Genomic DNA, 23,224 nt, shown 5'->3' with positions numbered 1-23,224 from the left:
CCCCAAGAATTGGGAAAGAAGGCAGACAAATGGGTCAGAACCAGGATTAGGCCTAAGAATCAGGACAGTAACCAGAAGAAGGAGTCTACCAAGCCTCAAGATAAGGGGGGGGATAAAAATAAAGAAAAGACTTCCCCAGGGCCCCAAAACTCCAAGGATGGGGGTGGGTCCCAAGACACTTCTTCAACTGAGAAAAAGCCCTATTGTTATCCCTGTAAACAGGTGGGGCATTACAAAACAGACAGCTGTTGTCCCAAGAATAACAATAAAGAAAATGTACCTCCAAAGCCAGCTTCAACACCTCCTGTTACTGTCAGCAGTAATCCCCCAGGAAGTGGAAGCACACCCAGGAATCTGGGTGGGTTTACTTTTGGAAATCAGGTGGACCCTGGCCTATCCAGGTCCCCATCACCCAATGATCTTGTTTATGAGGCTGGCATGGGGTTTGCCAACTTCTCTGCTTGCCCAAATACTTTGAGCAAGTATAGACAAGAACCCATCATCAATGGTTTAAGAATTGAAGCTTTTAGAGACACAGGGGCTAGCATCACCATGGTGGCTGATGGCATAGTCCCCTCTAAGCAACGTTTACCTGGTGCCACATACCAGGTAATAAACATTGATGGCATCCAAACAAATCATCCCCTGGCAGTAGTAAGTCTCAGCTGGGGAGGTGTCACTGGCCCAAAGAGAGTGGCAGTGTCCCCAAACTTGCCTGTAGACTGTCTACTGGGGAATGATTTAGAAATCTCAGCCTGGGCTGAGGTTGAACAGGAAACCCATTCTAGAATGGTGAATTCCCATGGAAAGGTTAGTGAGGCTGTACTGGCTACAGCCCCAATCCAAGATGTCCTTCCTGAAAAGGTTGGTAGGGCTGAGAAACTCTCTGCCCCATCTTTAGTAAAAGCTCTTCCTGAACAGAATAGCAAAGCTGTTATGATAACAGCAGAAACCCAAACTGAGTCTCCTCCTGAAAAGGTTGGTGGGGCTGTGATGGCCACAGCCCAAACTCAAACTGACATGTGTGTTGTGAAACCTGAAATGATGGATAACTCCACACAAACTGAGAGCATGGAGGAGGAAGAGAAATCTCCCCCTCACCAGACTTTAGGACAGGATCAGCCTCCTCAGGGAACTGATCTTACCCCTGATGAAGGAGCTGCCCCAGAGGTGGTTGGGCCTAGCCTGACAGAACCTCTGATGTCAGTGGACCCTTCTCAGGTGGGACCCAGTCTGGAGCAGGTAACCTGCCCCTCTCTACCTTGCCTTAGCCAGCCCAGGGCTGCAGAGGACAAGAAGGACAGTGAGACCCAGAGGGCCCCCTGTCAAATAAAGCACCCCCATCAAAAGATTAGGTGCACCAAAACTAGTAGCCCTAGTAAGGTGAAAACTTTAAAAACTCCTGAGGGAGCCCCCTTAAAAACAGTTAGGGACCTCCCACAGATGGATTCTGTTGGGCACAGCCAAACCTGGGACCCAAGGGGCCCAAACCTGAACTGTCCCTCCAGCAAGCCAAACAGAGGGGCCCAGCCTCCAGCTTTAGGTAGCCAGAGGTTGACCCTGAGAGCACAGTGCAACTCAGTTAAAGAGAGAAAGGCACACATGGTGGAAGATAATGGGAGGAAGCTAAGCCCTAAATTAGTAGAGCCTCGCTTCAATACTCCATATCCAAACCAGCCTTTAACTTTGCATAAACACACCCAAGGTAGTGATTCCCTATGGTGGAGACCCTCTAATACCCAAAGGGTGAGGGACTGCTTAGTGGACCATGAGACAGGGGGTACCCATGCTAGTGCAGGTACTTCCTTATATGGCCACTCAGGCAATATAGGCTTACCTGGCCAAGGATAGCCTTATCTCCTTTCGTTTGGGGGGGGGTTATGTAGGAAGGTGGCTACCTGACTATGGTTACCCCAGATTTTTTGCCTGTGTTTAGCTGGTTTTTTGACTTAGTTGACCTGGTTCCCTGCTCATCAGGGCCCCAGGCCATCTGCTCTCTCTGTAAAATGGATTCCATGTGCTATAGGCACATACCAATTGGAAATGGACTCCTTGTCAGCCCCTGTAGAATGCACTATAGGTGCACAGGGCACAGGAGCCACTAAGGCCTACCAGGGGCTGCAGCATATCTTTTGCCACCCCTGGCTGGTTCTTAAATTGACACAACTGGCTGATCACTCAGCTGGGGTAAGGTGGTGTACACACCCCTTGCTTAGATATAGTATACCTATGTCTAAACCTATATCTGGACACATGTAAACCTGTGAGCCACTCCTATAGACAGGCCTCACCAATCCTGGAGGCTGGGTGCATGGTTTTTATGTGAGATGGAGCTCTAGCATGAGCTGAGCCTGTCTGCAGCCGTCGGGAACAAATCCCTAAGCTGTTTCAGGATAATGCCATACCATATACTATTAAGTGCCTTATAATCCTCGCGGTTATTTAGCAACTCTGGTTTGGCTTTATCAAAACATGTCGTGTAAGGTGTCATACGCTTTGGAATACCATCCCCTCGCCAGTTCTGGCGACGGGGATGGCATTCCACCCCTCTAGAGGGGTAAGACATGTTACTTCACTTTAATGCGGTTGATTTCTCCAAAGGCCTTAAGATCCACAAAATGGATGCCTCTGCCACAGACAAATGTCTGGACCCCTGGAGCTGACCGAAACCCAGTCAAGGGGGTCCTGGACAAAGGGTTTCCTGTCACAGGAGGGTGTCACCGCCCTCCAGACAGGAGATAGTGTATTGTAGCAGGGAGGTTTGAAAGAAACCAGACACTGCCTGGGGCGCACAAGGCTGCCCCTTGCATAATCCGGCCAAACCGGTTCTGGGGCACTCCAGCCCTCGTGCCAGGGCGGCCTGGATCAAAGGAAGGGGGTGTATCCACCCACTTCCTGGGTCCCACCCATAGGAGGGGACCTAGCAGGTAATCACGCCCACCAGATTCGAATAAGAGTGGGAGCAGTGCCAATGCACATCAGATTTCCTGGAAGAAACATTTGAAACGATATTCTGGACCCTTCGCCCTCCATCTCAACGTGGAAGCCCGAAGAATCTCCCTTGTGGTCAAGGAGTGACCACCCTGCAGCAGCAGGCACCATCCAGCCCTCGACGTCTACTTAGTTGCAGTTCCCGCCGGAACTCGAGCGACTGAGATCGACGAGATCAAGCCTGCCCAGCTTCTAACAGCCCGATCCACAGTCCCTGCAAAGCTGAGACCCGTGGAGGCGACCGGAAGCGTGGGGCACGCCATCTTGAAGTGACCACGAGACGCTGACCGTGCAGCCCACGAGTGACCCTCGAAGCTGTACACCGGGGTTTGAGAAGCCCCCACCCTGAGCTACTCCTGAGCCGAAGTTCAGCCCTCCACACTCGACGAGTGCTGCGTGGGGCCCTTTGGCACGATTTGGCTCAACGCGTTGGCCCGGTCACTTGCCAGCTGGCTTGTGGTCCCTGTGCCGACGAACTACAAAAGAAGACTCGTGATTCTGGTTGCTCCAGATCCACACCAGCTCCCCTGAAAGGGAGCCCCGACTCTGACCTTCCTGGTCCGAGTAAGACGCCATCTTCCAATCCCGCGTGGATTGCTCTTACCAAGGCTTGTTTGCTCCAAACCGGAAGCCGACTGCACCGACGGTGAGAGCCTGCGTGGGACAGATCGTGACCTGCTCCTGGACGTCGCAGATGCCCCAGAGCCCACGTGACAGCGAAGAGAAGCGCCTCGACGACCACCTGATTGCGCCCGACATTGCCTGGTTCCGTCCTGGTTCCACCCTGGTCACTGCTGAGTGACCCAGACTCTGTCCCCTCTGCTTTCAGGTACTCTACAACTTGAGTCCACCCTTGGACTCCACCGGACACTTCGTCTTCACCCTGCCTGCAGCCCTTTCAGCTTCAAGCACCAAGAGCCTGCGTGTCAAAACCCGACGCCACTTCGACCCTGTGCACCCACTTCCTGTGGGTGAGGTAACTTTGCTCCGCCGGTGTTCCCACACTGGTGCACACCTCTAGGGTCTGTGTGTTAAGTTTTGTTCCTCTAGGTTCAGCGGAAGTGTCCTTAAACTTTAACTATTTGACTTTTACGCACCATTGGTTAACATTGGTGCATGCGTGCGCTTTCCGCACATCTCCCGAATCCCGAGGGCCATTCCCGACTTCAGCATTGCTTGTCCTGACTGCTCCCAGCGATTCCCTAGGCCCTAGGCCTAACCACTGTTCGAGTGGCCTCTCTTATACCACTTGTTTAGTATATGGTTTGAGTGGCCCCCTGCCCTCATCCATAATTGTGCAACTTTGTATGTTTAAACAGTGCTTTTGATTTAACGCTTGTGCCCCTTTTTCATAAAGAGTACTGGGGATTGTTTTTAGTAATAAACACATATATTTTTATAATATATACTTGTGTGGTGTCCTTTCATTTGGTATTACAGGATTGTATGTGGTGAAACAGCTCGCTTAACACGACCTCTTAAGTTAAGCCTTTAGGCTGCTTAGTCCATGCTACCACTAGGATAGCTTGTCTAATAAGGTTGACTTACAACCAGACACCATAAGGGGATTGTTTGGTCAGGTAGTAGGTGGTTCCAGAATTGGAAACATCCCCTACCAGGCCAACTTCTCACAATAGGGTTTCTAGTTGGTCATGGTGAGCCCCATTACAACATTTACCTGATCAATATAAGACCAAGGCCAATGATGTAATTCAAGAGGGGAAATTGATAACTAGTGCATCAATCAAATGTGCCCTTGATGCAGCAGACACCGCCTCTAGGGCCATTTACACGAGCGTATTACTCAGACAACATGCCTGGTTGCGCATCTCTGGCTTCAAACAAGAGGTACAAACCTCTATCCTCAATCAGCCGTTCAATCAACAACTATTTTTGGACCGGCTCTAGACACCGCTCTAGAGAAAATGAAAAAGGACACATAGACTGCTAAATCCATGGGAGCATTACAGTCTCCAACCCAACATGGTTCCTGTTGACGCTCCTTTTTTAGAGGAGCATTCAAAAACATCAACACAGACACTGCTTCATCTTCCTACGAAAACACCACACAAACATCCCCCAATAGGGGATATTTTAGAGGTGGATACAGAGGAAATAACAGCAAAGGGAGAGGCCGAGGTAACAACAACACTCACACCTCCCCCAGTAATAAGCAGTGACTTCCCTCCACTCCTTCCAGACCATTCCACTCCTGTCGGAGGGAGACTAGCACAGTTCCTACCTGTCTGGAATACCATCATTACAGACAGGTGGGTGAGACAAATTATCCAGTATGGTTACGGCCTGGAACTTACTGCTGCTCCACCCAACATACCACCCAAAGAGCGCTCAATGTCCGGGAAACATCTAACACTTCTCAAACAAGAAGTTCTTTCACTGCTTCAAAAGCATGCAATAAAACCGGTTCCCATACAACACCAGGAACAGGGGTTTACTCCCTGTATTTCCTAATCCCCAAAAAAGACGGGACCCTAAGGCCAATACTTGACCTTAGACCTCTCAATTTGTACATACAATCAGATCATTTTCACATGATCACTCTTCAGCAGGTTCTTCCACTGCTTCAACAAGGCGACTTCCTTGCCACACTAGATCTCAAGGTAACCTAATTCTACATTCCCATACACCCTACTCACAGAAAATACCTAAGGTTCACAGTGGACGGCCAGCACTATCAGTTCAAGGTCCTTCCATTTGGGGTGACCACAGCACCCAGGGTGTTCACAAAGTGCCTCGCAGTAGTAGCAGCACACTTGAGAAGACAGAAAATTCACGTATTTCCATACCTGGAGGACTGGCTGATAAAAGCCAACTCGTACAACCAGTGCGTTCACCACACTTATCAAACAATTCAGCTGTTATACAATTTGTGGTTCACACTAAACTACACCAAGTCACACCTTCAACCCTCCTCCATACATCAGTATCTAGGAGCCACAATAGACTCCCTCAAAGCACTAGCATACCCCAATCCAGCCAGGATAGCCAGCATGCAAACCCTCATCAACAGGTTTCAGCCCCAACCAGAAACCGGTCCTTGGATGCTTGATTCCTTGGATGCTTGATTCCGGTCTGGGAAAGACATGGCTTGGTAGTTCGGACTGGACTGTTCCCATGAGGCACAGGGTCAGATTTGATTTGCATATAGCCAGTGTCTAACCCAGGGTGGTGTGGAGTGCAAAAAAACGATGGATTAGGCCCAGATCCTTGTACTGGGGTGAATGTATGATATTGTTCTACATTCTGTCCATCAACTGTGTTTTTTGCAATTTTCACCCAGAGTGGGCTGGGTATGCTCAGACGTGAGTCCCAGGCTCTCCACACCACTGGAGTCAAGCTATCCAGGCTGATGAAGGCTGATAGCCAGAAACCGGTCCTTGGATGCTTGATTCCGGTCTGGGAAAGACATGGCTTGGTAGTTCGGACTGGACTGTTCCCATGAGGCACAGGGTCAGAGCTGATTTGCATATAGCCAGTGTCTAACCCAGGTTGGTGTGGAGTGCAAAAAAACGATGGATTAGGCCCAGATCCTTGTACTGGGGTGAATGTATGATATTGTTCTACATTCTGTCCATCAACTGTGTTTTTTGCAATTTTCACCCCGAGTGGGCTGGGTATGCTCAGACGTGAGTCCCAGGCTCTCCACACCACTGGAGTCAAGCTATCCAGGCTGATGAAGGCTGATAGCCAGAAACCGGTCCTTGGGTGCTTGATTCCGGTCTGGGAAAGACATGGCTTGGTAGTTCGGACTGGACTGTTCCCATGAGGCACAGGGTCAGAGCTGATTTGCATATAGCCATTGTCTAACCCAGGGTGGTGTGGAGTGCAAAAAAACGATGGATTAGGCCAGTGGTTCCCAAACTTTTTTGACCTGTGGCTCCCTTGACCAAATAGGCAGTTGGCCGTGGCTCCCCACCATTTTTTTACCGGTGGGCGAGATGTAAGCCCAACCTCGGGAGTACTTCCTGTTGTCTTCCTTAAAGTAATTGGGACGCAATGAAGGTATTATAAATCATATTTGTAACAAAATAAGAAGATAACAGTTGACCTAGCATTTGACGTAAGCAGATCAGTTTATTTTAAAAGTATTCAATAAAAGGGTGAGTTTTTAAACATGAACTGAGAAACGTTATTGCCCCGGCTTTGATGACATGATATATCAAAGCTAGCTGCCACGGTTTCAGACTGCTTATGTGTGACATTTTCATAATTTCAGTGTAACTATGAGGGACATTCAACAACTATGAGTGACACCTTCTCGTAAGCAAAAGCAAGCAATGAAGACGAGGGAAACATATAAATATCAGAAATTACACACATTTGAGCAATGGGAAACACTAAGAAGATCTTAAAACTGCAGCAAGGCACAAGAAATGGAAGGGCACTGTGAGACCTGACTGTACCAAACGGGATGTGAGAGGCCATACTGCTTGCAAATAAGCCTCATGTGTGACATTTGTGCGGTTTCAGTGCTCTTATAAGTGACGTTCAACTACCCAACGTGCAACACTTGAACACTTTCTCATGAGTAAAGCAAGCAATGAAGTGCACGGAAACTCATCAATATCAGAAATTAAATCCTCTTGAGTATTTAAGTTCTAAAAGTATCTTAGCCCTTCTTAAGAGGCTATTAAGAAAATCACACGTTTTTTGTAGATTGCACCTCCTGAATTTAAGTATTTGAGCTGCTCTTTTATGTGATCACCCAGTGCAATTTAGCCACTCTTCCGGCAATTAAAATGTATTGCTTTTTTGCTTAAATGCTTTGTGCTCAATTCCTAAATGATGTGATTCAGTTTTGGCGGCAGGCAGAATCCAGTTTAGTTTATGCAGTTTTACTTAACGCTCACCTTCAACCTTGGGCAGTATTACCCAGCGTTTTTCAACAGACACTGTATATTATTTTAACCAGTGCCACTGCCAAGAATCAATACATTTCTGGATCCGGCTCCCGGACGTCACTACTGCTGCTAATTCCTTGCAGGCCCCATGTCCCGACAATAATAAGAGCAAGCAGCATATGTAACAGCTGCCTGCTCCAAACTCGGAGACACATTGTGCTAAAAACCCGTTCAGACTAAAGGCCATGTAAACTGTCTGCCACTGCTCCTCGCATTTTCAGCTCTAATTAAAGTTTTAGTGGCTGTTGAACAGTCTCTTGCATGTGGTAGTGAAGTGCGCACTTTGGGAGAGTACGTGCGAGCTGGTACCAAGTAGTGTGGGCGCCCGCGCATGCTACAGGGAACAATGCTCTTAAGTGACTGTAAGTGACCTTTTTGGTGCATTCTAGTTTAAAATGCTTGTGCAATTAGGGCGGCGGACTTCACTTAACTGTTTCCTCGGGTTGTGAAGAGGGTCCCACGAGGCACGGCAGGTAGACAGCACACACGCATCTCAAACCCTCTGAACAGCATATGCCAGTAATGGTGGAGACTACGCCTCGGAATGCACGTACGACGAATACGTACACACGTCGCTCACCATGTTGCAGGGTGATGAAGGTGGCATTTCCAACTTCCCCGTGTGTTCCCACATTGTGTGCGGCGCCCCTGCCTACTCATTACGGCGCACTGGGGTGCCGCGACGCACAGTTTGGGAACCACAGGATTAGGCCCAGATCCTTGTACTGGGGTGAATGTATGATATTGTTCTACATTCTGTCCATCAACTGTGTTTTTTGCAATTTTCACCCCGAGTGGGCTGGGTATGCTCAGACGTGAGTCCCAGGCTCTCTACACCACTGGAGTCAAGCTATCCAGGCTGATGAAGGCTGATAGCCAGAAACCGGTCCTTGGATGCTTGATTCCGGTCTGGGAAAGACATGGCTTGGTAGTTCGGACTGGACTGTTCCCATGAGGCACAGGGTCAGAGCTGATTTGCATATAGCCAGTGTCTAACCCAGGGTGGTGTGGAGTGCAAAAAAACTATGGATTAGGTCCAGATCCTTGTACTGGGGTGAATGTATGATATTGTTCTACATTCTGTCCATCAACTGTGTTTTTTCCAACACACTCTCCCAGCACGAGTGTTTATGCAGCTGGTAGGAATGATGGCCTTTTGCATTTTCATCGTACCTCACGCAAGACTTCAGATGTGCCCTTTACAAGAATGTTTGGCACATCTATGGAACCAGGCTTAAGGACAACTTACAGATCTGGTGTTGGTAGACAGCTGCACACATCACTCTCTGCAGTGGTGGGACACAAAACCTTTCCAAAGGGCGGCCGTTCCTAGAGCCAGTTCCACAGATAGTGCTAACAGACGCATCACTCACCGGCTGGGGAGCCCATCTACGAAACCATACAATTCAGGGCAAGGGGACCACTCAACAGAAAGTGCTCCACATCAATCATCTAGAACTACTGGCAATATTTCTAGACTTAGTCATTCCAAGTACATCTTCTCAACAAGACGGACGGACAATATGACAGCAATGTATTGCATACAACAGCAAGGAGGAACACATTCTCTGCAACTCTCTCGTCTAGCGCATAGTATATGGAGATGGGCCATTCCACAAAACATATATCTCCTGGTGGAACATCTTCCAGAAGTAAGCAATCAGGTAGCGGATCTGTTAAGTCATCAGACTCAACAGATACACAAATGGGAACTTCATCCACAAGTTCTTCAACCTTCCAAATTTGGGGCCAACCAGACATAGATCTGTTCGCCACACACCCAAACGCAAAATGCTGAACCTTCGCCGCCAGGTTCCCACACCCGATGTCCAAGGGCAATGCGATATGGATGAGCTGGTCAGGCAGATTTGTGTATGCTTTTCCACCACTCCCACTCATTCGACTAGTAGTATGCAAGCTCAAACAAGTCTCTCAAAATGATCCTGGTTGCTCCTACATGGGCACGGTAACCAAGGGTCACAACACTACTTGAGCTATCACTAGTCCCTCATCAAAAATTACATGTCTCCCCAAAGCTGCTGACTCTGAACCATAGAGAAATAAGGCACTCAGATCCAGCGCAACTGAATCTAGCAATCTGGCTCCTAAAGTCTTAGAGTTCGGTTACCTGAACCTCCCACCGGACTGTGTGAATATTATTAACCGCATGCGCGCTAGCGGTTTTCCCGCTGCGCGCTGCGTTACATGACGAGCTGAGCTCGTCATGAGCATGCGAGCGGCGTAACTCATGACGAGCTCAGCTCGTCATGAGCGCGGAAGGGGTTAAGGAAGCCCTACGCCCTACTACTAGAGCTTGCTATGCAGCCAAATGGAAAAGATTAGTTATTTACTACAAAAACAACAAAATTGGCCCATTAAATGCTTCAATACAAAACATTATTTGCTACATCTACAAAGATGCAATCTTGCATACTCCTCAATCAGATTACATCTGGCTGCCCTTGCCGCCTACTTACAAAGCAGACGATATTTGTTGTTGTGTAGAGTACCTGCTAGCAAAGCCTTCATTGAAGGCCTTAAAAGGATAATTCCACCCAGACTGCCACCATCTCCAGTGTGGAACCTAAACATTGTTCTTTCTAGACTCATGGGTCCCCCATTTGAGCCTTTACACAAATGCGAATTGCAATTCCTTACATGGAAAGTAGCGTTCCTTGTAGCAATCACCTCTCTTAGGAGAGTAAGTGAGATCCAGGCTTTAACCATACAAGAAACATTTTTGCAAATACATCAACACAAAGTGGTTCTTGGGACAAATCCCAAAAATTTTCCAAAGGTCATTTCTGCTTTCCATCTAAATCAATCAGTAGAGTTACCAGTGTTTTTCCAAAACCCTGATTCAGTAGCGGAGAGAGCTCTTCACACGTTTGACATCAAAATAGCTTTACTTTATTATATAGACAGGACGAAACCCTTTAGGAAAACAAAACAACTGTCTGTAGATTTCTCACCATCTCCAAAATTGGAATTGCCAGGTGGATAGTGAAATGCATTCAAATATGCTACCATAAAGCAAAACGCACTTTAACAATTCCCCCTAGGCCATATTCAACACGCAAACTAGGGGCTTCCATGGCATTCTTAGGGAACATCCCCCTAGAAGACATTTGTAAAGCAGCAACTTGGTCTACTACACACACCTTCACAAACACTATTGTGTTGATGTGCAGGCCAAGCAACACGTTTCTGTGGGCCAAGCTGTTCTTAAGACACTTTTTCAAACTACTGCAACACATACAGATGACCACCGCTAAGGGAGACACTGCTGTACAGTCTATGCAAAAGTGTACTATCTGCAGATCATATCCTTCAAACGGAAAATGCTACTTACAAGTATGAATCTGTTCTTGGCGTGTAGAGCTGCAGAGTAGTACACGCCCACCCGCCTCCCCGGGACTCCAGGGGAGAAGTCACCTATCTTGTCACTACAAAAGACTTCTTCCAAGACCACAACAAGGTACAAGCATCCGAGCCCAACACCAGATGGTGATCTATTCAAAAGTGTGGTACTCTGCAGCTCTACATGCCAAGAACAGATGCATACTGGTAAGTAGCATTTTCTTTCCCTAAATGTGACCAGTGGTAGGAGACAAGTCAGCCAATCAAAAAGGCAGTAAAGAGGCTATGCTCCAGGGGAGGGACAAACCCAAGAAGAGGAAAGGAGACAGTCAAAAAAGAAGCAAGTAAATGAAAGTGACAAAGCCAGCCAGTGGTAATCAGGCTTTTATAAAGGGGTCTGGACCATTGATCAGTGGCTGTTGGTATGTTTGAACTGGAACAAGTATGACCATCTGAAAGAAGGTCCTTTCATTGCGGCTTTTCTAGCTTGGTAGCAGGGGTTTTTCTTTGAATTGATGGGCAACTTGAGTGAGAATCTGTGACAAGCTAGTGGGTTGAGCATCTATCGAGAGTGTGTGGATGTCCATTAGAGTACAGGGATAGGAATGCCAGTGCTCTTCTTTGAGGATAAAACAGTTCTGCTAACTGGAGCCCTTATTATGATGAGGAATTGTTCTGCGCTCATTGCAGAAATGTATGTGGCTGAACAAAATGCGCATTAATACAGCCAAGTATAAAGCAGTGTCTCGAGGTGGAAGTCCCCAGTGGCTGAACAGAGAAAATCTTTGAGGATAGTAGTGTCTAGTAGTCTGCTGAAGACTATCAGGAACAAACTGCACCCAACCCTGCAAGTGGCTAAATGAGTGTTTATATTTACTGCATGAATAATGGTTTAGTAATTCTTCCTGCTTTTCTGTGGGTCGGCCTCAAAAGGACTCCTTTGTTCCAATGTTAGCAGAACTAGTACTAAACTCGCCAGTTATAGAGCACATGGGAATAGGATCTCTTTTCTTTGGAGTGAGATTGTTACTTACCCACTTGCATCTATACAGTCAACCTAAGATAAGTGAAAATGGGAAAGCCTCATATTAGTCAAATGCTCGCATATGTTAAGCATTCTCCACTCGTTAGCTTCAGTTTGGTATGTTCCATGCCGTGTCAGTAGGTTGCTTTTGGCAGATATGAAGACTGAGTGCAGTACTCAGTCTGAGAACTCATGATGCAAGAGGCCTGGGGTTCTGAAGCTTTGGACTCCTTTTTCAAGAGGCACTTAAAACATATGGTTTTTGACACAGTCCAACCAGACCCCGCTGTAGGTCAAGGATCAAGAGACAAATATGCTAGTGGGAAGGATACAGTGTGAAACAGTATCTCATTTTGGCCTGTTTGTGAAAAGCATATTTGAAGCCTGTCCTGTAGTCCATTATTGCAATTAGGGACACATCAGCTATCCCCTTTCTATCAAGCACAGGAGTAGCAGCGATTGTCTTTACCCAGATTCTTAGAGCCTCCTAGCATATGTGCCGGAATTCTATACTGTATCTTAATTTCTGAGAGCTGCATGATTAGCATTCGACTTTTGAGAATATCAGTTCTTTGGATGAAGTATTTTATGTTGGCGTATCTAAGTTGTATTTTAGTTTGTTATACATTACACACTTAATTGTTATTGACTTTTTTTGGTTATTATCACTTTACTATTTCTTGGTTTATTTAAATAATTAATTTGACTTTGCTTTGATTATAGATATGTATTTTATGATTTTGGTCTCTGGTAGAGGTTTTCTAGGAAATCTAAATAAATCCTTGGTGGTCTGGGTTGTCTCCATTTAAGTCTCCATTTTTAGGTCGAGCCTGCTGTAGTAGAGTATGGTTGAGAAGCTGTGCCCACTCTCTTCCCATATTTTTCATTGGCTTGTCTCGTAGTGTTGTGTAAATGCTGCCTTCAGATTCGTTAACCGCATGCGCGCTGCGGCTTTTCCCGCTGTACGTGGCGTTTTTTAAAAACGCGCGTTTGTCATCAGCGTGCGAGCGGCTCAACTGATGACGAGCTGAGCTCGTCATCAGCGCCGAAGTGGTTAATAGGCTTGTTAGTCCCTCCTTAGTATGGCCTTGTCTTCATTTGTACCCTCTCATGGCGACTGGCCCCTTTACCTCGGTTGTGACACGGGACCTGCTATTTAGTCTGTAAGCGCTATTTACTTTAAGTTTCTCTTACCGCAGGCCAGACATGTGCTGCTTTAGCTGAAATTGCTTGTGGTTTTTTTTAAGCAGCACGGCCGCCCCCGTAACACGGGCACCTGCTTTCATTCACTTTTACCCGGCACTAACTCGTGTCTATTTCAACCTCACTCCCCCATCCTTCCCCCCCCGGCCACCTGCCCCCCCTTAAAATGGATTTCGAAATGATTAGCGAATTAAGTCATGTGAATTCTAGGTAGCACATAATCCTGTGCTAATGGGCTGTAACTGACAACAGCACATCTGTGTTAGATGTCATTTGCACTAAGCCACCTGATAGTTTGTTTTCAAAAGCCTGTTTTATTAACACAACCACCACCATCAAAACCACCACCTCCACCAATACCACAACTACCAATCCCACTACCACCAATACCACCACCACTAACACCACCACCATCAATACCAATACCACCACCACCTCCAATACCAACACCACCAATATCACCACCAATACAAATATTACTACCACCACCAATACCCCACCACTAATACCACCACCGCCACTACCAATACCAGTACCACCACCACCCGTACCTCAACCAATACCAACACTGCCAATACCACCAATGCCACCACCAATAACACCACCACAACCACCAATGCCACCACCAATACCAGCACCACCAATACCTCAGCGCCTCTCGCCCATTGATAATAGCAGCGGTACTGTATGAGGCTGGAGCTGCAGCGAGACCATCCCTCCCTCCATGTCTGCCATAAAGCACAGCCTGCCCAGCACAAGGAGGTGAAGCCAGGGGCCTACTACAGCTGGAGTGTTTATTGTTAGGCCAAAGATAGCAAATCACGTAGAGGGCAGGAAATAGGCCCCCTCCTTCCCGCTCTTCCTTCTGAGCCCGACCGTGTAATCACAGAGTGAAAAGTGTTGGAGCGCTTTGTTAGTGTTTATAGCCCGGATCCTATGTAACTCTGACTTCACACTTTGTGTCTGTGTAATTTACAACACTTGCACATCTTCTTCACAGCACTATTGATCACTACTTTGAAGACGTCGCAGGCCGGTCCCTCCCTCTGATATTTAAAATCTAACAAGCAGTCGAGAAGGCCCTTTATTGCAAACCAAAAACATAAATAAAAGGCATTGTCATTTACAATGTCAAGAGCTCAAACTCGCGTGAATGTGAGACCTATTGCATTGCAAATGCTTGTTTGTAATATCTGAGTGTTCACCAGTTTATATTGACATCATTGTTAGGGCTGTATTTTGGCTGAGAATCCTGATGTTGCCATTCATTAGGGCACTGTGGCATCAATATGAATTATGAGATCTGTACTTTTCTTGCCATCATGTACGGTCTACTTTATTACTTTATCAATTCTTTAATATTCAGCACTAATTTGCTGTTACTAGTATAAACCTGATAGATAATTAGTTGATTTTTAAATTTGTCATTCAGTAAATAGAATGGTCAGATGATATGTATATTACATAGGGTCTCGTATTTAAGAGGCAACCATGTTGCCAATTTCTGCCATAAGAGAGACTCGCTTGCAAACTAATGGCAAATGTGTTTATATTTACTGTAATAAACGTAGTCAGTGGTACATCATGTGTCAACCTTCTGCCCTTCTGCAAACATACCATGATCATGGGGGCCACCTTCTGCAATCATGTTATAGAAAAGCCATAGCATGCAGGAATTTAGTTTCTTACCCATACTGTTGAAACACCCAGAATTTGCTCACGAGTTTTTTCCCATCATTCTCTAGTGGTGTGCTGGATAAAAACCACTGAAAAGTAAATAGTGAGTCTGTAGATATCAGTCATTTGAACATGGAAAGGTGCATTATACAATTACTCAATCAGTCACAAGTATGTGCAGATTCAGTTCTTTTCACTCCAGAGACCTATTTCTCTGCAGAGCCTGATGTCATTTTGGTCTCCATATAAAACAAAACATACAATTACCTACATGATTACAACCAGAGATGTTAATGGTTCATTATTCTTGTATGCGGTGTCTAGTGCATAGAAAGTTAATGACTTCTCTTGTTTTTGTCAATAGGTTGTCTGGCACAAAAAGAAGAAAGCAAAGAAGATGCTTCTGCTGAATGTGGTCAAATATATGTTTATTGGAAAGAGATTTGTAAAAGAGAAAGCCTTGAGACCTTAATTTATTTTAGAATAGGGTGACTTAGTGAGTGAGAAACGAGGAATCTGATTTTGGAAGTTAGATTCGAGAGTATGAGAAACATTGGCGGATGTAAAACTGTTTTCTTGTCAGTCAAACAAATAGACATTTTAGAAACCAATTCCAGGTAATAAATTAATAACTATCCCAACCATAAAAATAAAAGTGACAAATGTTAATGTTTTACGTGAGCACAGTGAATGTAAATGTCCTAAGGAGTAAGTAGCTCACATAGATGTATCAATGCTTCATTTGTAAGGCATAACTGATGTGGCAAGGAGCAACACATTTGGGAGCTCTGAGGCTATATTGAAAATTCTTTCTTCCTTGTCATGTGTAGACAATAATCAACCTGTAGACAGTAATAACATGGATAAATCTTATCAGTTTACTGAATGTTTGAGAAAGTTCACTTGTAAAGAAAATCTTACTATCCATCAGACAAAGCATACAGGAGAGAAACCTTATCAGTGCACTGATTGCAATAAATGCTTTAGTCAGAAGTCAAATCTAATTCGTCATGGGAGAGTACATTCTGGAGAGAAACCTTATTGCTGCACTGAGTGCGGGAAAACATTTAGTCAAAAGGGAGAGCTCACTGTCCATCTGAGAACACATACAGAAGAGAAACCTTATAAATGCAGTGAATGCGGTAAATACTTCAGTCAGAAGGCACGTCTAATTTGTCATGAGAGAATTCATTCTGGAGAGAAACCATATTGCTGCACTGAGTGCTGGAAAACATTTATTCAAAAGGGAGAGCTCACTGTCCATCTGAGAACACATACAGGAGAGAAACCTCATCAATGCAGTGAATGCGGGAAACGCTTCAGTCGGAAGGCAAATCTAATTTGTCATGAGAGACTTCATTCTGGAGAGAAACCTTATTGCTGCACTGAGTGTTGGAAAATGTTTAGTAGAAAGGAATATCTCAATGTCCATCTGAGAACACATACAGGAGAAAAACCATATGCATGCACAGAATGTGGAAAAAGGTGCAGTAGATCGGGTGCTCTCAAAATACATCTGAGAACACATACAGAAGAGAAACCTTATAAATGCAGTGAATGCGGTAAATGCTTCAGCCATAAGTCGCGTCTAATTTGTCATCAGAGAATACATTCTGGAGAGAAACCTTATTGTTGCACCGAGTGCTGCAAAACATTTAGTCAAAAGGGAGATCTCATTGCTCATCTGAAAACCCACACAGGAGAAAAGCCATATGCATGTACAGAATGTGGAAAAAGGTTAAGTGGATCAGGGGCGCTCAAAAGACATCTAACAACACATACAGGAGAGAAACCTCATCAATGCAGTGAATGCGGGAAACGCTTCAGTCGGAAGGCAATTCTAATTTGTCATGAGAGAATACATTCTGGAGAGAAACCCTATTGCTGCACTGAGTGCTGGAAAACGTTTAGTAGAAAGGACTATCTCAATGTCCATCTGAGAACACACACAGGAGAAAAACCATATGCATGCACGGAATGTGAAAAAAGGAGCAGTGAATCAAAGGCGCTCAAAATACATCTGAGAACACACACAGGAGAAAAACCATATGCATGTACAGAATGTGGGAAATGACAGGGCGGGTGGGGTGTGCTCAAAACACATCTAAGAACACACAGAAGAGAAACCTTATCAATGCACTGAATGCGGTAAAAGCTACTGTCAGAAGAGTATTCTGTTTATTCTTATAACACACACTCTAGAGGCGTCTTATGAGCGTGCTGAATGCTTGAAAAAATTCCTACATAAAGGAAGTCTCAAAAACCATCAGAGGATACATACTGGAGAGAAACCTTATTGGTGCACTGAATGTGGGAAAAGCTACAGTCAAAAGATCGATCTTTGGCGCCACCAAAGTACACATACAGGAGGGAGACGTTATGCATGCACTGAATGTGACAAACAATTTGCTTATAGGTGTTCACTTGTTATTCATTGTAAATCGCATACTGGAGAGAAACTTTTTCAGTGCTCTAAATGTGGGACACACTTCATTCAGAAGTAACATCTAATTATACATGACAGGTTGCATACTCGAGAGAAACCTGATCACTGCCCTGAGTGTTCAAAAACCTTACGTCACAAGGGAACACTCAAAAGTTCATCCGAGAACACATGAAGGAGAAAAACCATATGCATGCAACGCATGTACAAAAGGGTAGAGGGGATTGGGTGCATTCAAAATTCATCCGAGACCGCATACAGGATAAAACCTTATTGCACTGACTGGAAAAATCTCTGCTGAGAAGGTGTACTTTATCAGTCGCAAGAGAATGCATTTTGTTGTATAGCATTTTAGGACCCTAGTGTACATTTCCCGATTCATGCCCCTATATAGGTATAAATCACCTTGTCCTTATATAGGCATAGAAATCACAACCATATTTAGACATAGTTCATGCAGTCCAAATACGGCATGGCTACTTTCACCAGTTCCGAAAATCCACAACGATTTCTTGGAAAAACTAGCCTTCAGCAGTCAGGGACTTCCCCTTGCTTGAATATTGATTTGTCCAAGAATTCATGAAGTTTTCAAAGAACTGCGAGTCTTTGATGACGTTATTATGTCCAACCTTACGTCAAACTCTGCACCTTCAAGGTATAAATATGCCTAAACTTGCCCTAGCAAACACACTGTGGTTTGGAGCAGTTCGACTATCTACATGCCAACGCAGCTCGCTAAAGCAAGTGCCGAAGGAAGCCGACCCTCCAGCAGACGCACTTAGAGAGACGCTGTCTTTTCTCTTGCCGAGAAATCCAGCTCCAGTGTTTCCAAGCTCCCCTTGCGGGGTGTTGGGAAATCGAGTCCTGAGACAGAGAGATACCAGACGTCCTTCATTCTAAACCAAGGTACGGAGCTAATTAGACCCTAAGAGAAATCTTGGATAGATTCTTGGCAAAGAATACTAAAACTTATACTACACCACACTTACTTCTTCCCTCGTACAAGACTTAGGTTAGGTACATATCGGGGTAGGCGTATTTTAGAAGCACCAGTTGAGTACTGTTAGTATTTATTTATGTATATATTTTATGGCTTAGAACCATACCATGCTTTTACAGTATTATTTTATAATACTCTTCTTACTGTACGCATTATACTTTGCAACCAGTATTTCGATTGTAGCAGTTCATTTCTTCTGCATGAGAAAGAAGACTGTTCAATAAATACTTTAATTGAAAACGCCCGTCTCTCTATTTCTCTGCACCTCTGGTGAAATGAAGCATGCACGATTGACTGAGTGAAATATCTATCTATTGTTTCCGCTACTCTAGAGATACATTTCTTATTCTTGGGAAACAAAGTTGTCATGTTAATGCGGTTGTCAGAAACTAATCCCTTCTTGTTTATTCAAGAAAGTTTCTAGTGACCTCTGAGCTAGCTGGCACTCACAATTAAGTCTAATATATTCAATAGAGACCTAGTCGACCTAAGTCCTTCGGCAATTCTATAGTATATATTATTCCAATGCGCAGAGCCTATTGGGAATATAGGAACTACACTACAATTTAGGTGAGAAGGTGTATCACTGCACCGAATGTGAAAAAGAGGGAACTTTTATGCGCCACCAGCGAATACTTACTGGAGATAAACATCATCATTGCACTCAGTTTCCGAAAAGCTTAAGAGACAGGACATTCATTTTTGAGCATGTGAGAACACACAGGTGAGAAACCATGTGATTGCCCTGAATGTGGGAAAACCTTCAGCCACAATAGATATCTCATTAGGCAGAATAGAGCACATACAGACGAAAAACGTTACCAAAGCACTGAATGTGGAAAAAGCTTCCTTTATAAAATACAGCTCAATACTCACCAGAGAACAAATACTTGAGAGAAACCTTACACGTGCATTGAATGCGGAAGATGCATAGGGGTCTGTTATTCATCATCAAAGAGCACATACAGATGAGACTCATTATTAGTGCAATGAATGTGGGAAAAGCTACCGTCCAGTGACACCTCATTATTCATGAAAGAACTCTCACGGCTGAGAAACCTTACAAATGCACAGACTGTGGTAAACAATTCAGACAAGAGTCATCTTATCTATGCAGTAGCACATGCAGGTGAAAAACCCTATAAATGCAATGGATCTGTAAAAAAATTCTGTGAAAAGAAAAATCTCATTTGTCATGAGAAAAAAACATGCATAATTAAAGAACTCGACTGAGCATAATGATGCCAATAGAACAGTTTAATTACTACACACAAAAACGGAGAGGAGTACAGTAGTAAATGAAATCACATTCAGAAGAGCGCTTACAGTGAAGTGGATTATATAATGTGTGACAGTAACTTAACTGTGGTGTCCCAGTGCTAGAGACTATTTAGAACCACAACAAAGTGAAACAGTCCCTGCATTAGAAAACAGCCAGGGTTTGAGCAGTTTCTAAATTGAAAGGTGGTTGGCCATATTTTTCAAAAGGGGGTGTCCAAGCAAAAGAGAACCAGGAACATGCTGTGAGGTCAGAAAAGTTATGCCTCTTGGACTGGTCTTTTTAATGCATGGAACACAGAGTAGATGGACCAAGCCACATCAAGGAGAGCAGTAGGGAACATATTTATGGTATCACGATCTCAGGATGATGAACCATTGCTGTGGTAAGCTGGCTGGCTGATACATAAATAGTCAACCAAATTAATTCATGAAGTGAAATCATTGTAACAGAGAAAATATGATCTCTCTGAGACAAAGACCAAAGTCAAGACTAACAGCGGTGTATTGGATCATCTGCAGCTGGCATAAAAGATAGGCAGGAAGGCCAAAATACATTGCATTATCATACTCTATGCACGAATATGTGAAAGCCTACATTATGGATTTGTCACAAACCAGAAGGCAACAACAGAGGGTCTTCTTTAACATCTTGCAAAACCAACATGAGATGGTAGAGTGCTTTATGACTTGTGGTTGGAAAGAATATTTGTGATCATAAATATTGCTTAGTTTCTGACAAAAATCTAAATTGTGGATGTTAACGTGTGAGGCTGAGGGAAGATCCCTAAAGCACACCACATGCTTCCCTGTCTAAAAGAGTAAGGAACAGGAGGAACAAACTCGCCTACTTAGAAGAAATAAACCTACGCAACTAACTGCAGTGTCATTTTCACCCCAATATTATTGGGGTCACACTTGGTAGCCCCCCTTAGCTCCAAAAGGATTTGTCTGTTTTCAGAGAAAAAGGAGACCTGCAGGTGTCACTCACGCTTATTCTGGCAAACTAATCTATGTTAGACGGAGTGTTTGAAGTCCAACAAACCTATCACAAAATCTCTTACCTGTTTGTGATTATACAATATAACTCCTCCCTTTTATCTCATTCATTCAATCATCTTTATTCGATCATATAAGAAGATCATAAAAGCACAATATAAATAGTTCATATTAAAATTATTTCGATATTCCGTCTTTTAAACTTACAAAAAATGTCATCACTTTTTTTGAAAAAAGTGGAAGATACGTAAAAAACGTTTAAAAAATAACCATTTCATATACTCAGTCTAGATGCTTGTAGTATTGTTTTGCAGACTCGGAAATGCGCTGTATCCCTTTCCTCTTCCTCATACAAGCCCATAGGTATGACGCAACTATGTAGCAGACCAAAGGGTCAGGGAGTGTTTTTAGGAAATATAATGCTACCTGACACTGCTTGAAGTTCATTTTCTTTAAAATTGGTTTAAGGTAGATATTCCTTTCCTTCTCATATAGGCTTCAAAATAGAAATATATGTAAATCTGTTTGGGATGATAGGTTATCACAGGGACACGCACTTAAGTTGGCGTGATTATGTTGTTGCAGGATATCCTAACATGAGAGGGATCAGGTTAGTACGGAACCTCAGTAATATAAATCTGTGTTTCATCAAGTTTACGTTTGATAGGTAGGAAAAAGCTCCTTCAGTTATTGGTGGATTAAGCCCTTATGCCCGGGCTGCATGTTTCTCTTTAAGGAGTTCCTTGCGCTTGTACTCAGCCATCAGCATAAACATATTGTTGACCTTCCGTTTAGAGATCTTTCTACAGGTTAATGGATCTTTGAAAAGCTCTTGGAGACCAATCTCGGCTAAAGATGACTCCACATAGCTAAGCCATCTAGACCTTTTCCACTAGTCCAATTCTAAGCAGCTCTTTAGTATTAGATGATTCAGTGGGACTGTATCTCTCCTCCAGATTGAATGCTATAAGAGTAGAGGGGCTAGGTGTATATAATCTGAGATGAAGGGGAGGTCCAATTCCGAAAGGTAGTCTCACTGCAGATTTGAAAAATATATTCTCAGCCGTTTGGAGTGGTGTCGATGGAACCATACCCCAGACCCCTGCACCATAAGTCGCTGCTGCTTTAACTCTAGCCTGATAGATGTTTTTTATCGGTAACAGGGGTTTCTACCAAATAATTTTATAGCAACAGTGCCCCTCTCCATCACCATTTTTCTACCCTCTACCAGTTTTGTCCATGACAAATATTTATCAAAGAGAATGCCCAAGTTGGGGAAGGAGTCCAAAATCTCTATTTTTTTCATTTCCGCACAGATGTGCGGCACCTTTTCTTTTCTTGTAGCCCCTGCTATTAATACAAAGGACTTAGTTTGGTTAACTTTCAACTGAAGTGAATCCATAAAGGAGACATACGGAGTTATCAGCATTTGTCTGTTTTAAGAGAAAAGTAAACCTGCAGGTGTCACTCACGCTTATTCTGGAAAACTAATCAATGTTAGACAGAGTGTTTGGAGTCCGACAAACCTATCTCAAAATCTATTACCTGTTTGTGATTATACAATAGAAATCCCCCTTTTATCTCAAAATCAGAGCACACACAATGACATAATTTGTTGAGAAATCATGTGTATGATAATGATTATTATTATAAATAACTATGCAGATATTATGAAAATGATGAGGGCATATGAAAATGAATACCAAACCAAATATCATCACACATCCCTAACCTGTTACTCTATTCCCTACCCACAGTGCCTAAATGTTGTGAGCCATCCAACCCATATGACTCCATTTTCTCATAAAGTCTTACCTATGTCAAGATCTTGATTGTTTCCCCCATATTCCTTATCCTGTCATTAGGTCAGTAGTTGTAATTCAGTCATTCAGCATTGCCCCTCAGCAACCAGTCTGTATCTCTAACCCAGCCCTTGCTCCGATACCTCATATACACTTATCACCAATGATGTCTTATGGGACGAGGAGTGGTCACTAGTTACAATGCTTGAACAAAAGAAGTGGAAGTTTACCTTTTTGTATTGTTAGTTTTTTTTTGTGAAAAATATGTTTATTGCGGAAAGCATAGAAGACATTGACAAATAAATCTACTTATAGGCAATGATCGATGCAATGAACCAGATCGAACATACAGGAAAACACATTAGCCTACATCCCGGAGGCCAGGCGGCGTACATTGGTAAGTGCCACAAAAGGAAACATAAACATTTGCGTAAAAGACATGCGTATCGCCATTATCCACTGTTTTTTCCCTCCTTGTTATATTCCCACCCATGTCTTCCGTTGATCCGAGCCCTCATCCGCCGA

At 44.1% G+C, this 23,224-nt stretch overlaps 1 protein-coding gene across 5 annotated transcripts in view; it reads left to right on the top strand.

The window, feature by feature from the left end:
• Positions 1-23,224, top strand: part of LOC144805992 (uncharacterized) — a 308,819-nt gene that overhangs the window by 140,463 nt on the left and 145,132 nt on the right. For 3 of the 5 annotated variants that reach the window (XM_078672460.1, XM_078672455.1, XM_078672467.1), the window contains one exon: positions 15,542-18,860. In XM_078672460.1, the coding sequence (XP_078528586.1) occupies positions 16,037-17,251 (1,215 nt within the window). In that variant the 5' untranslated portion in view covers positions 15,542-16,036 and the 3' untranslated portion in view covers positions 17,252-18,860. Of the gene's footprint in view, positions 1-15,541; positions 18,861-23,014; positions 23,097-23,224 lie in introns of those variants that run through there. The other 2 variants (XR_013605657.1, XM_078672472.1) reach the window with 1 other exon arrangement.

Source organism: Lissotriton helveticus, chromosome 1_2 (assembly GCF_964261635.1).
Source record: "Lissotriton helveticus chromosome 1_2, aLisHel1.1, whole genome shotgun sequence".
Lineage (NCBI taxonomy): Eukaryota > Metazoa > Chordata > Amphibia > Caudata > Salamandridae > Lissotriton > Lissotriton helveticus.
This window is presented reverse-complemented; position numbering and strand designations above follow the sequence as displayed.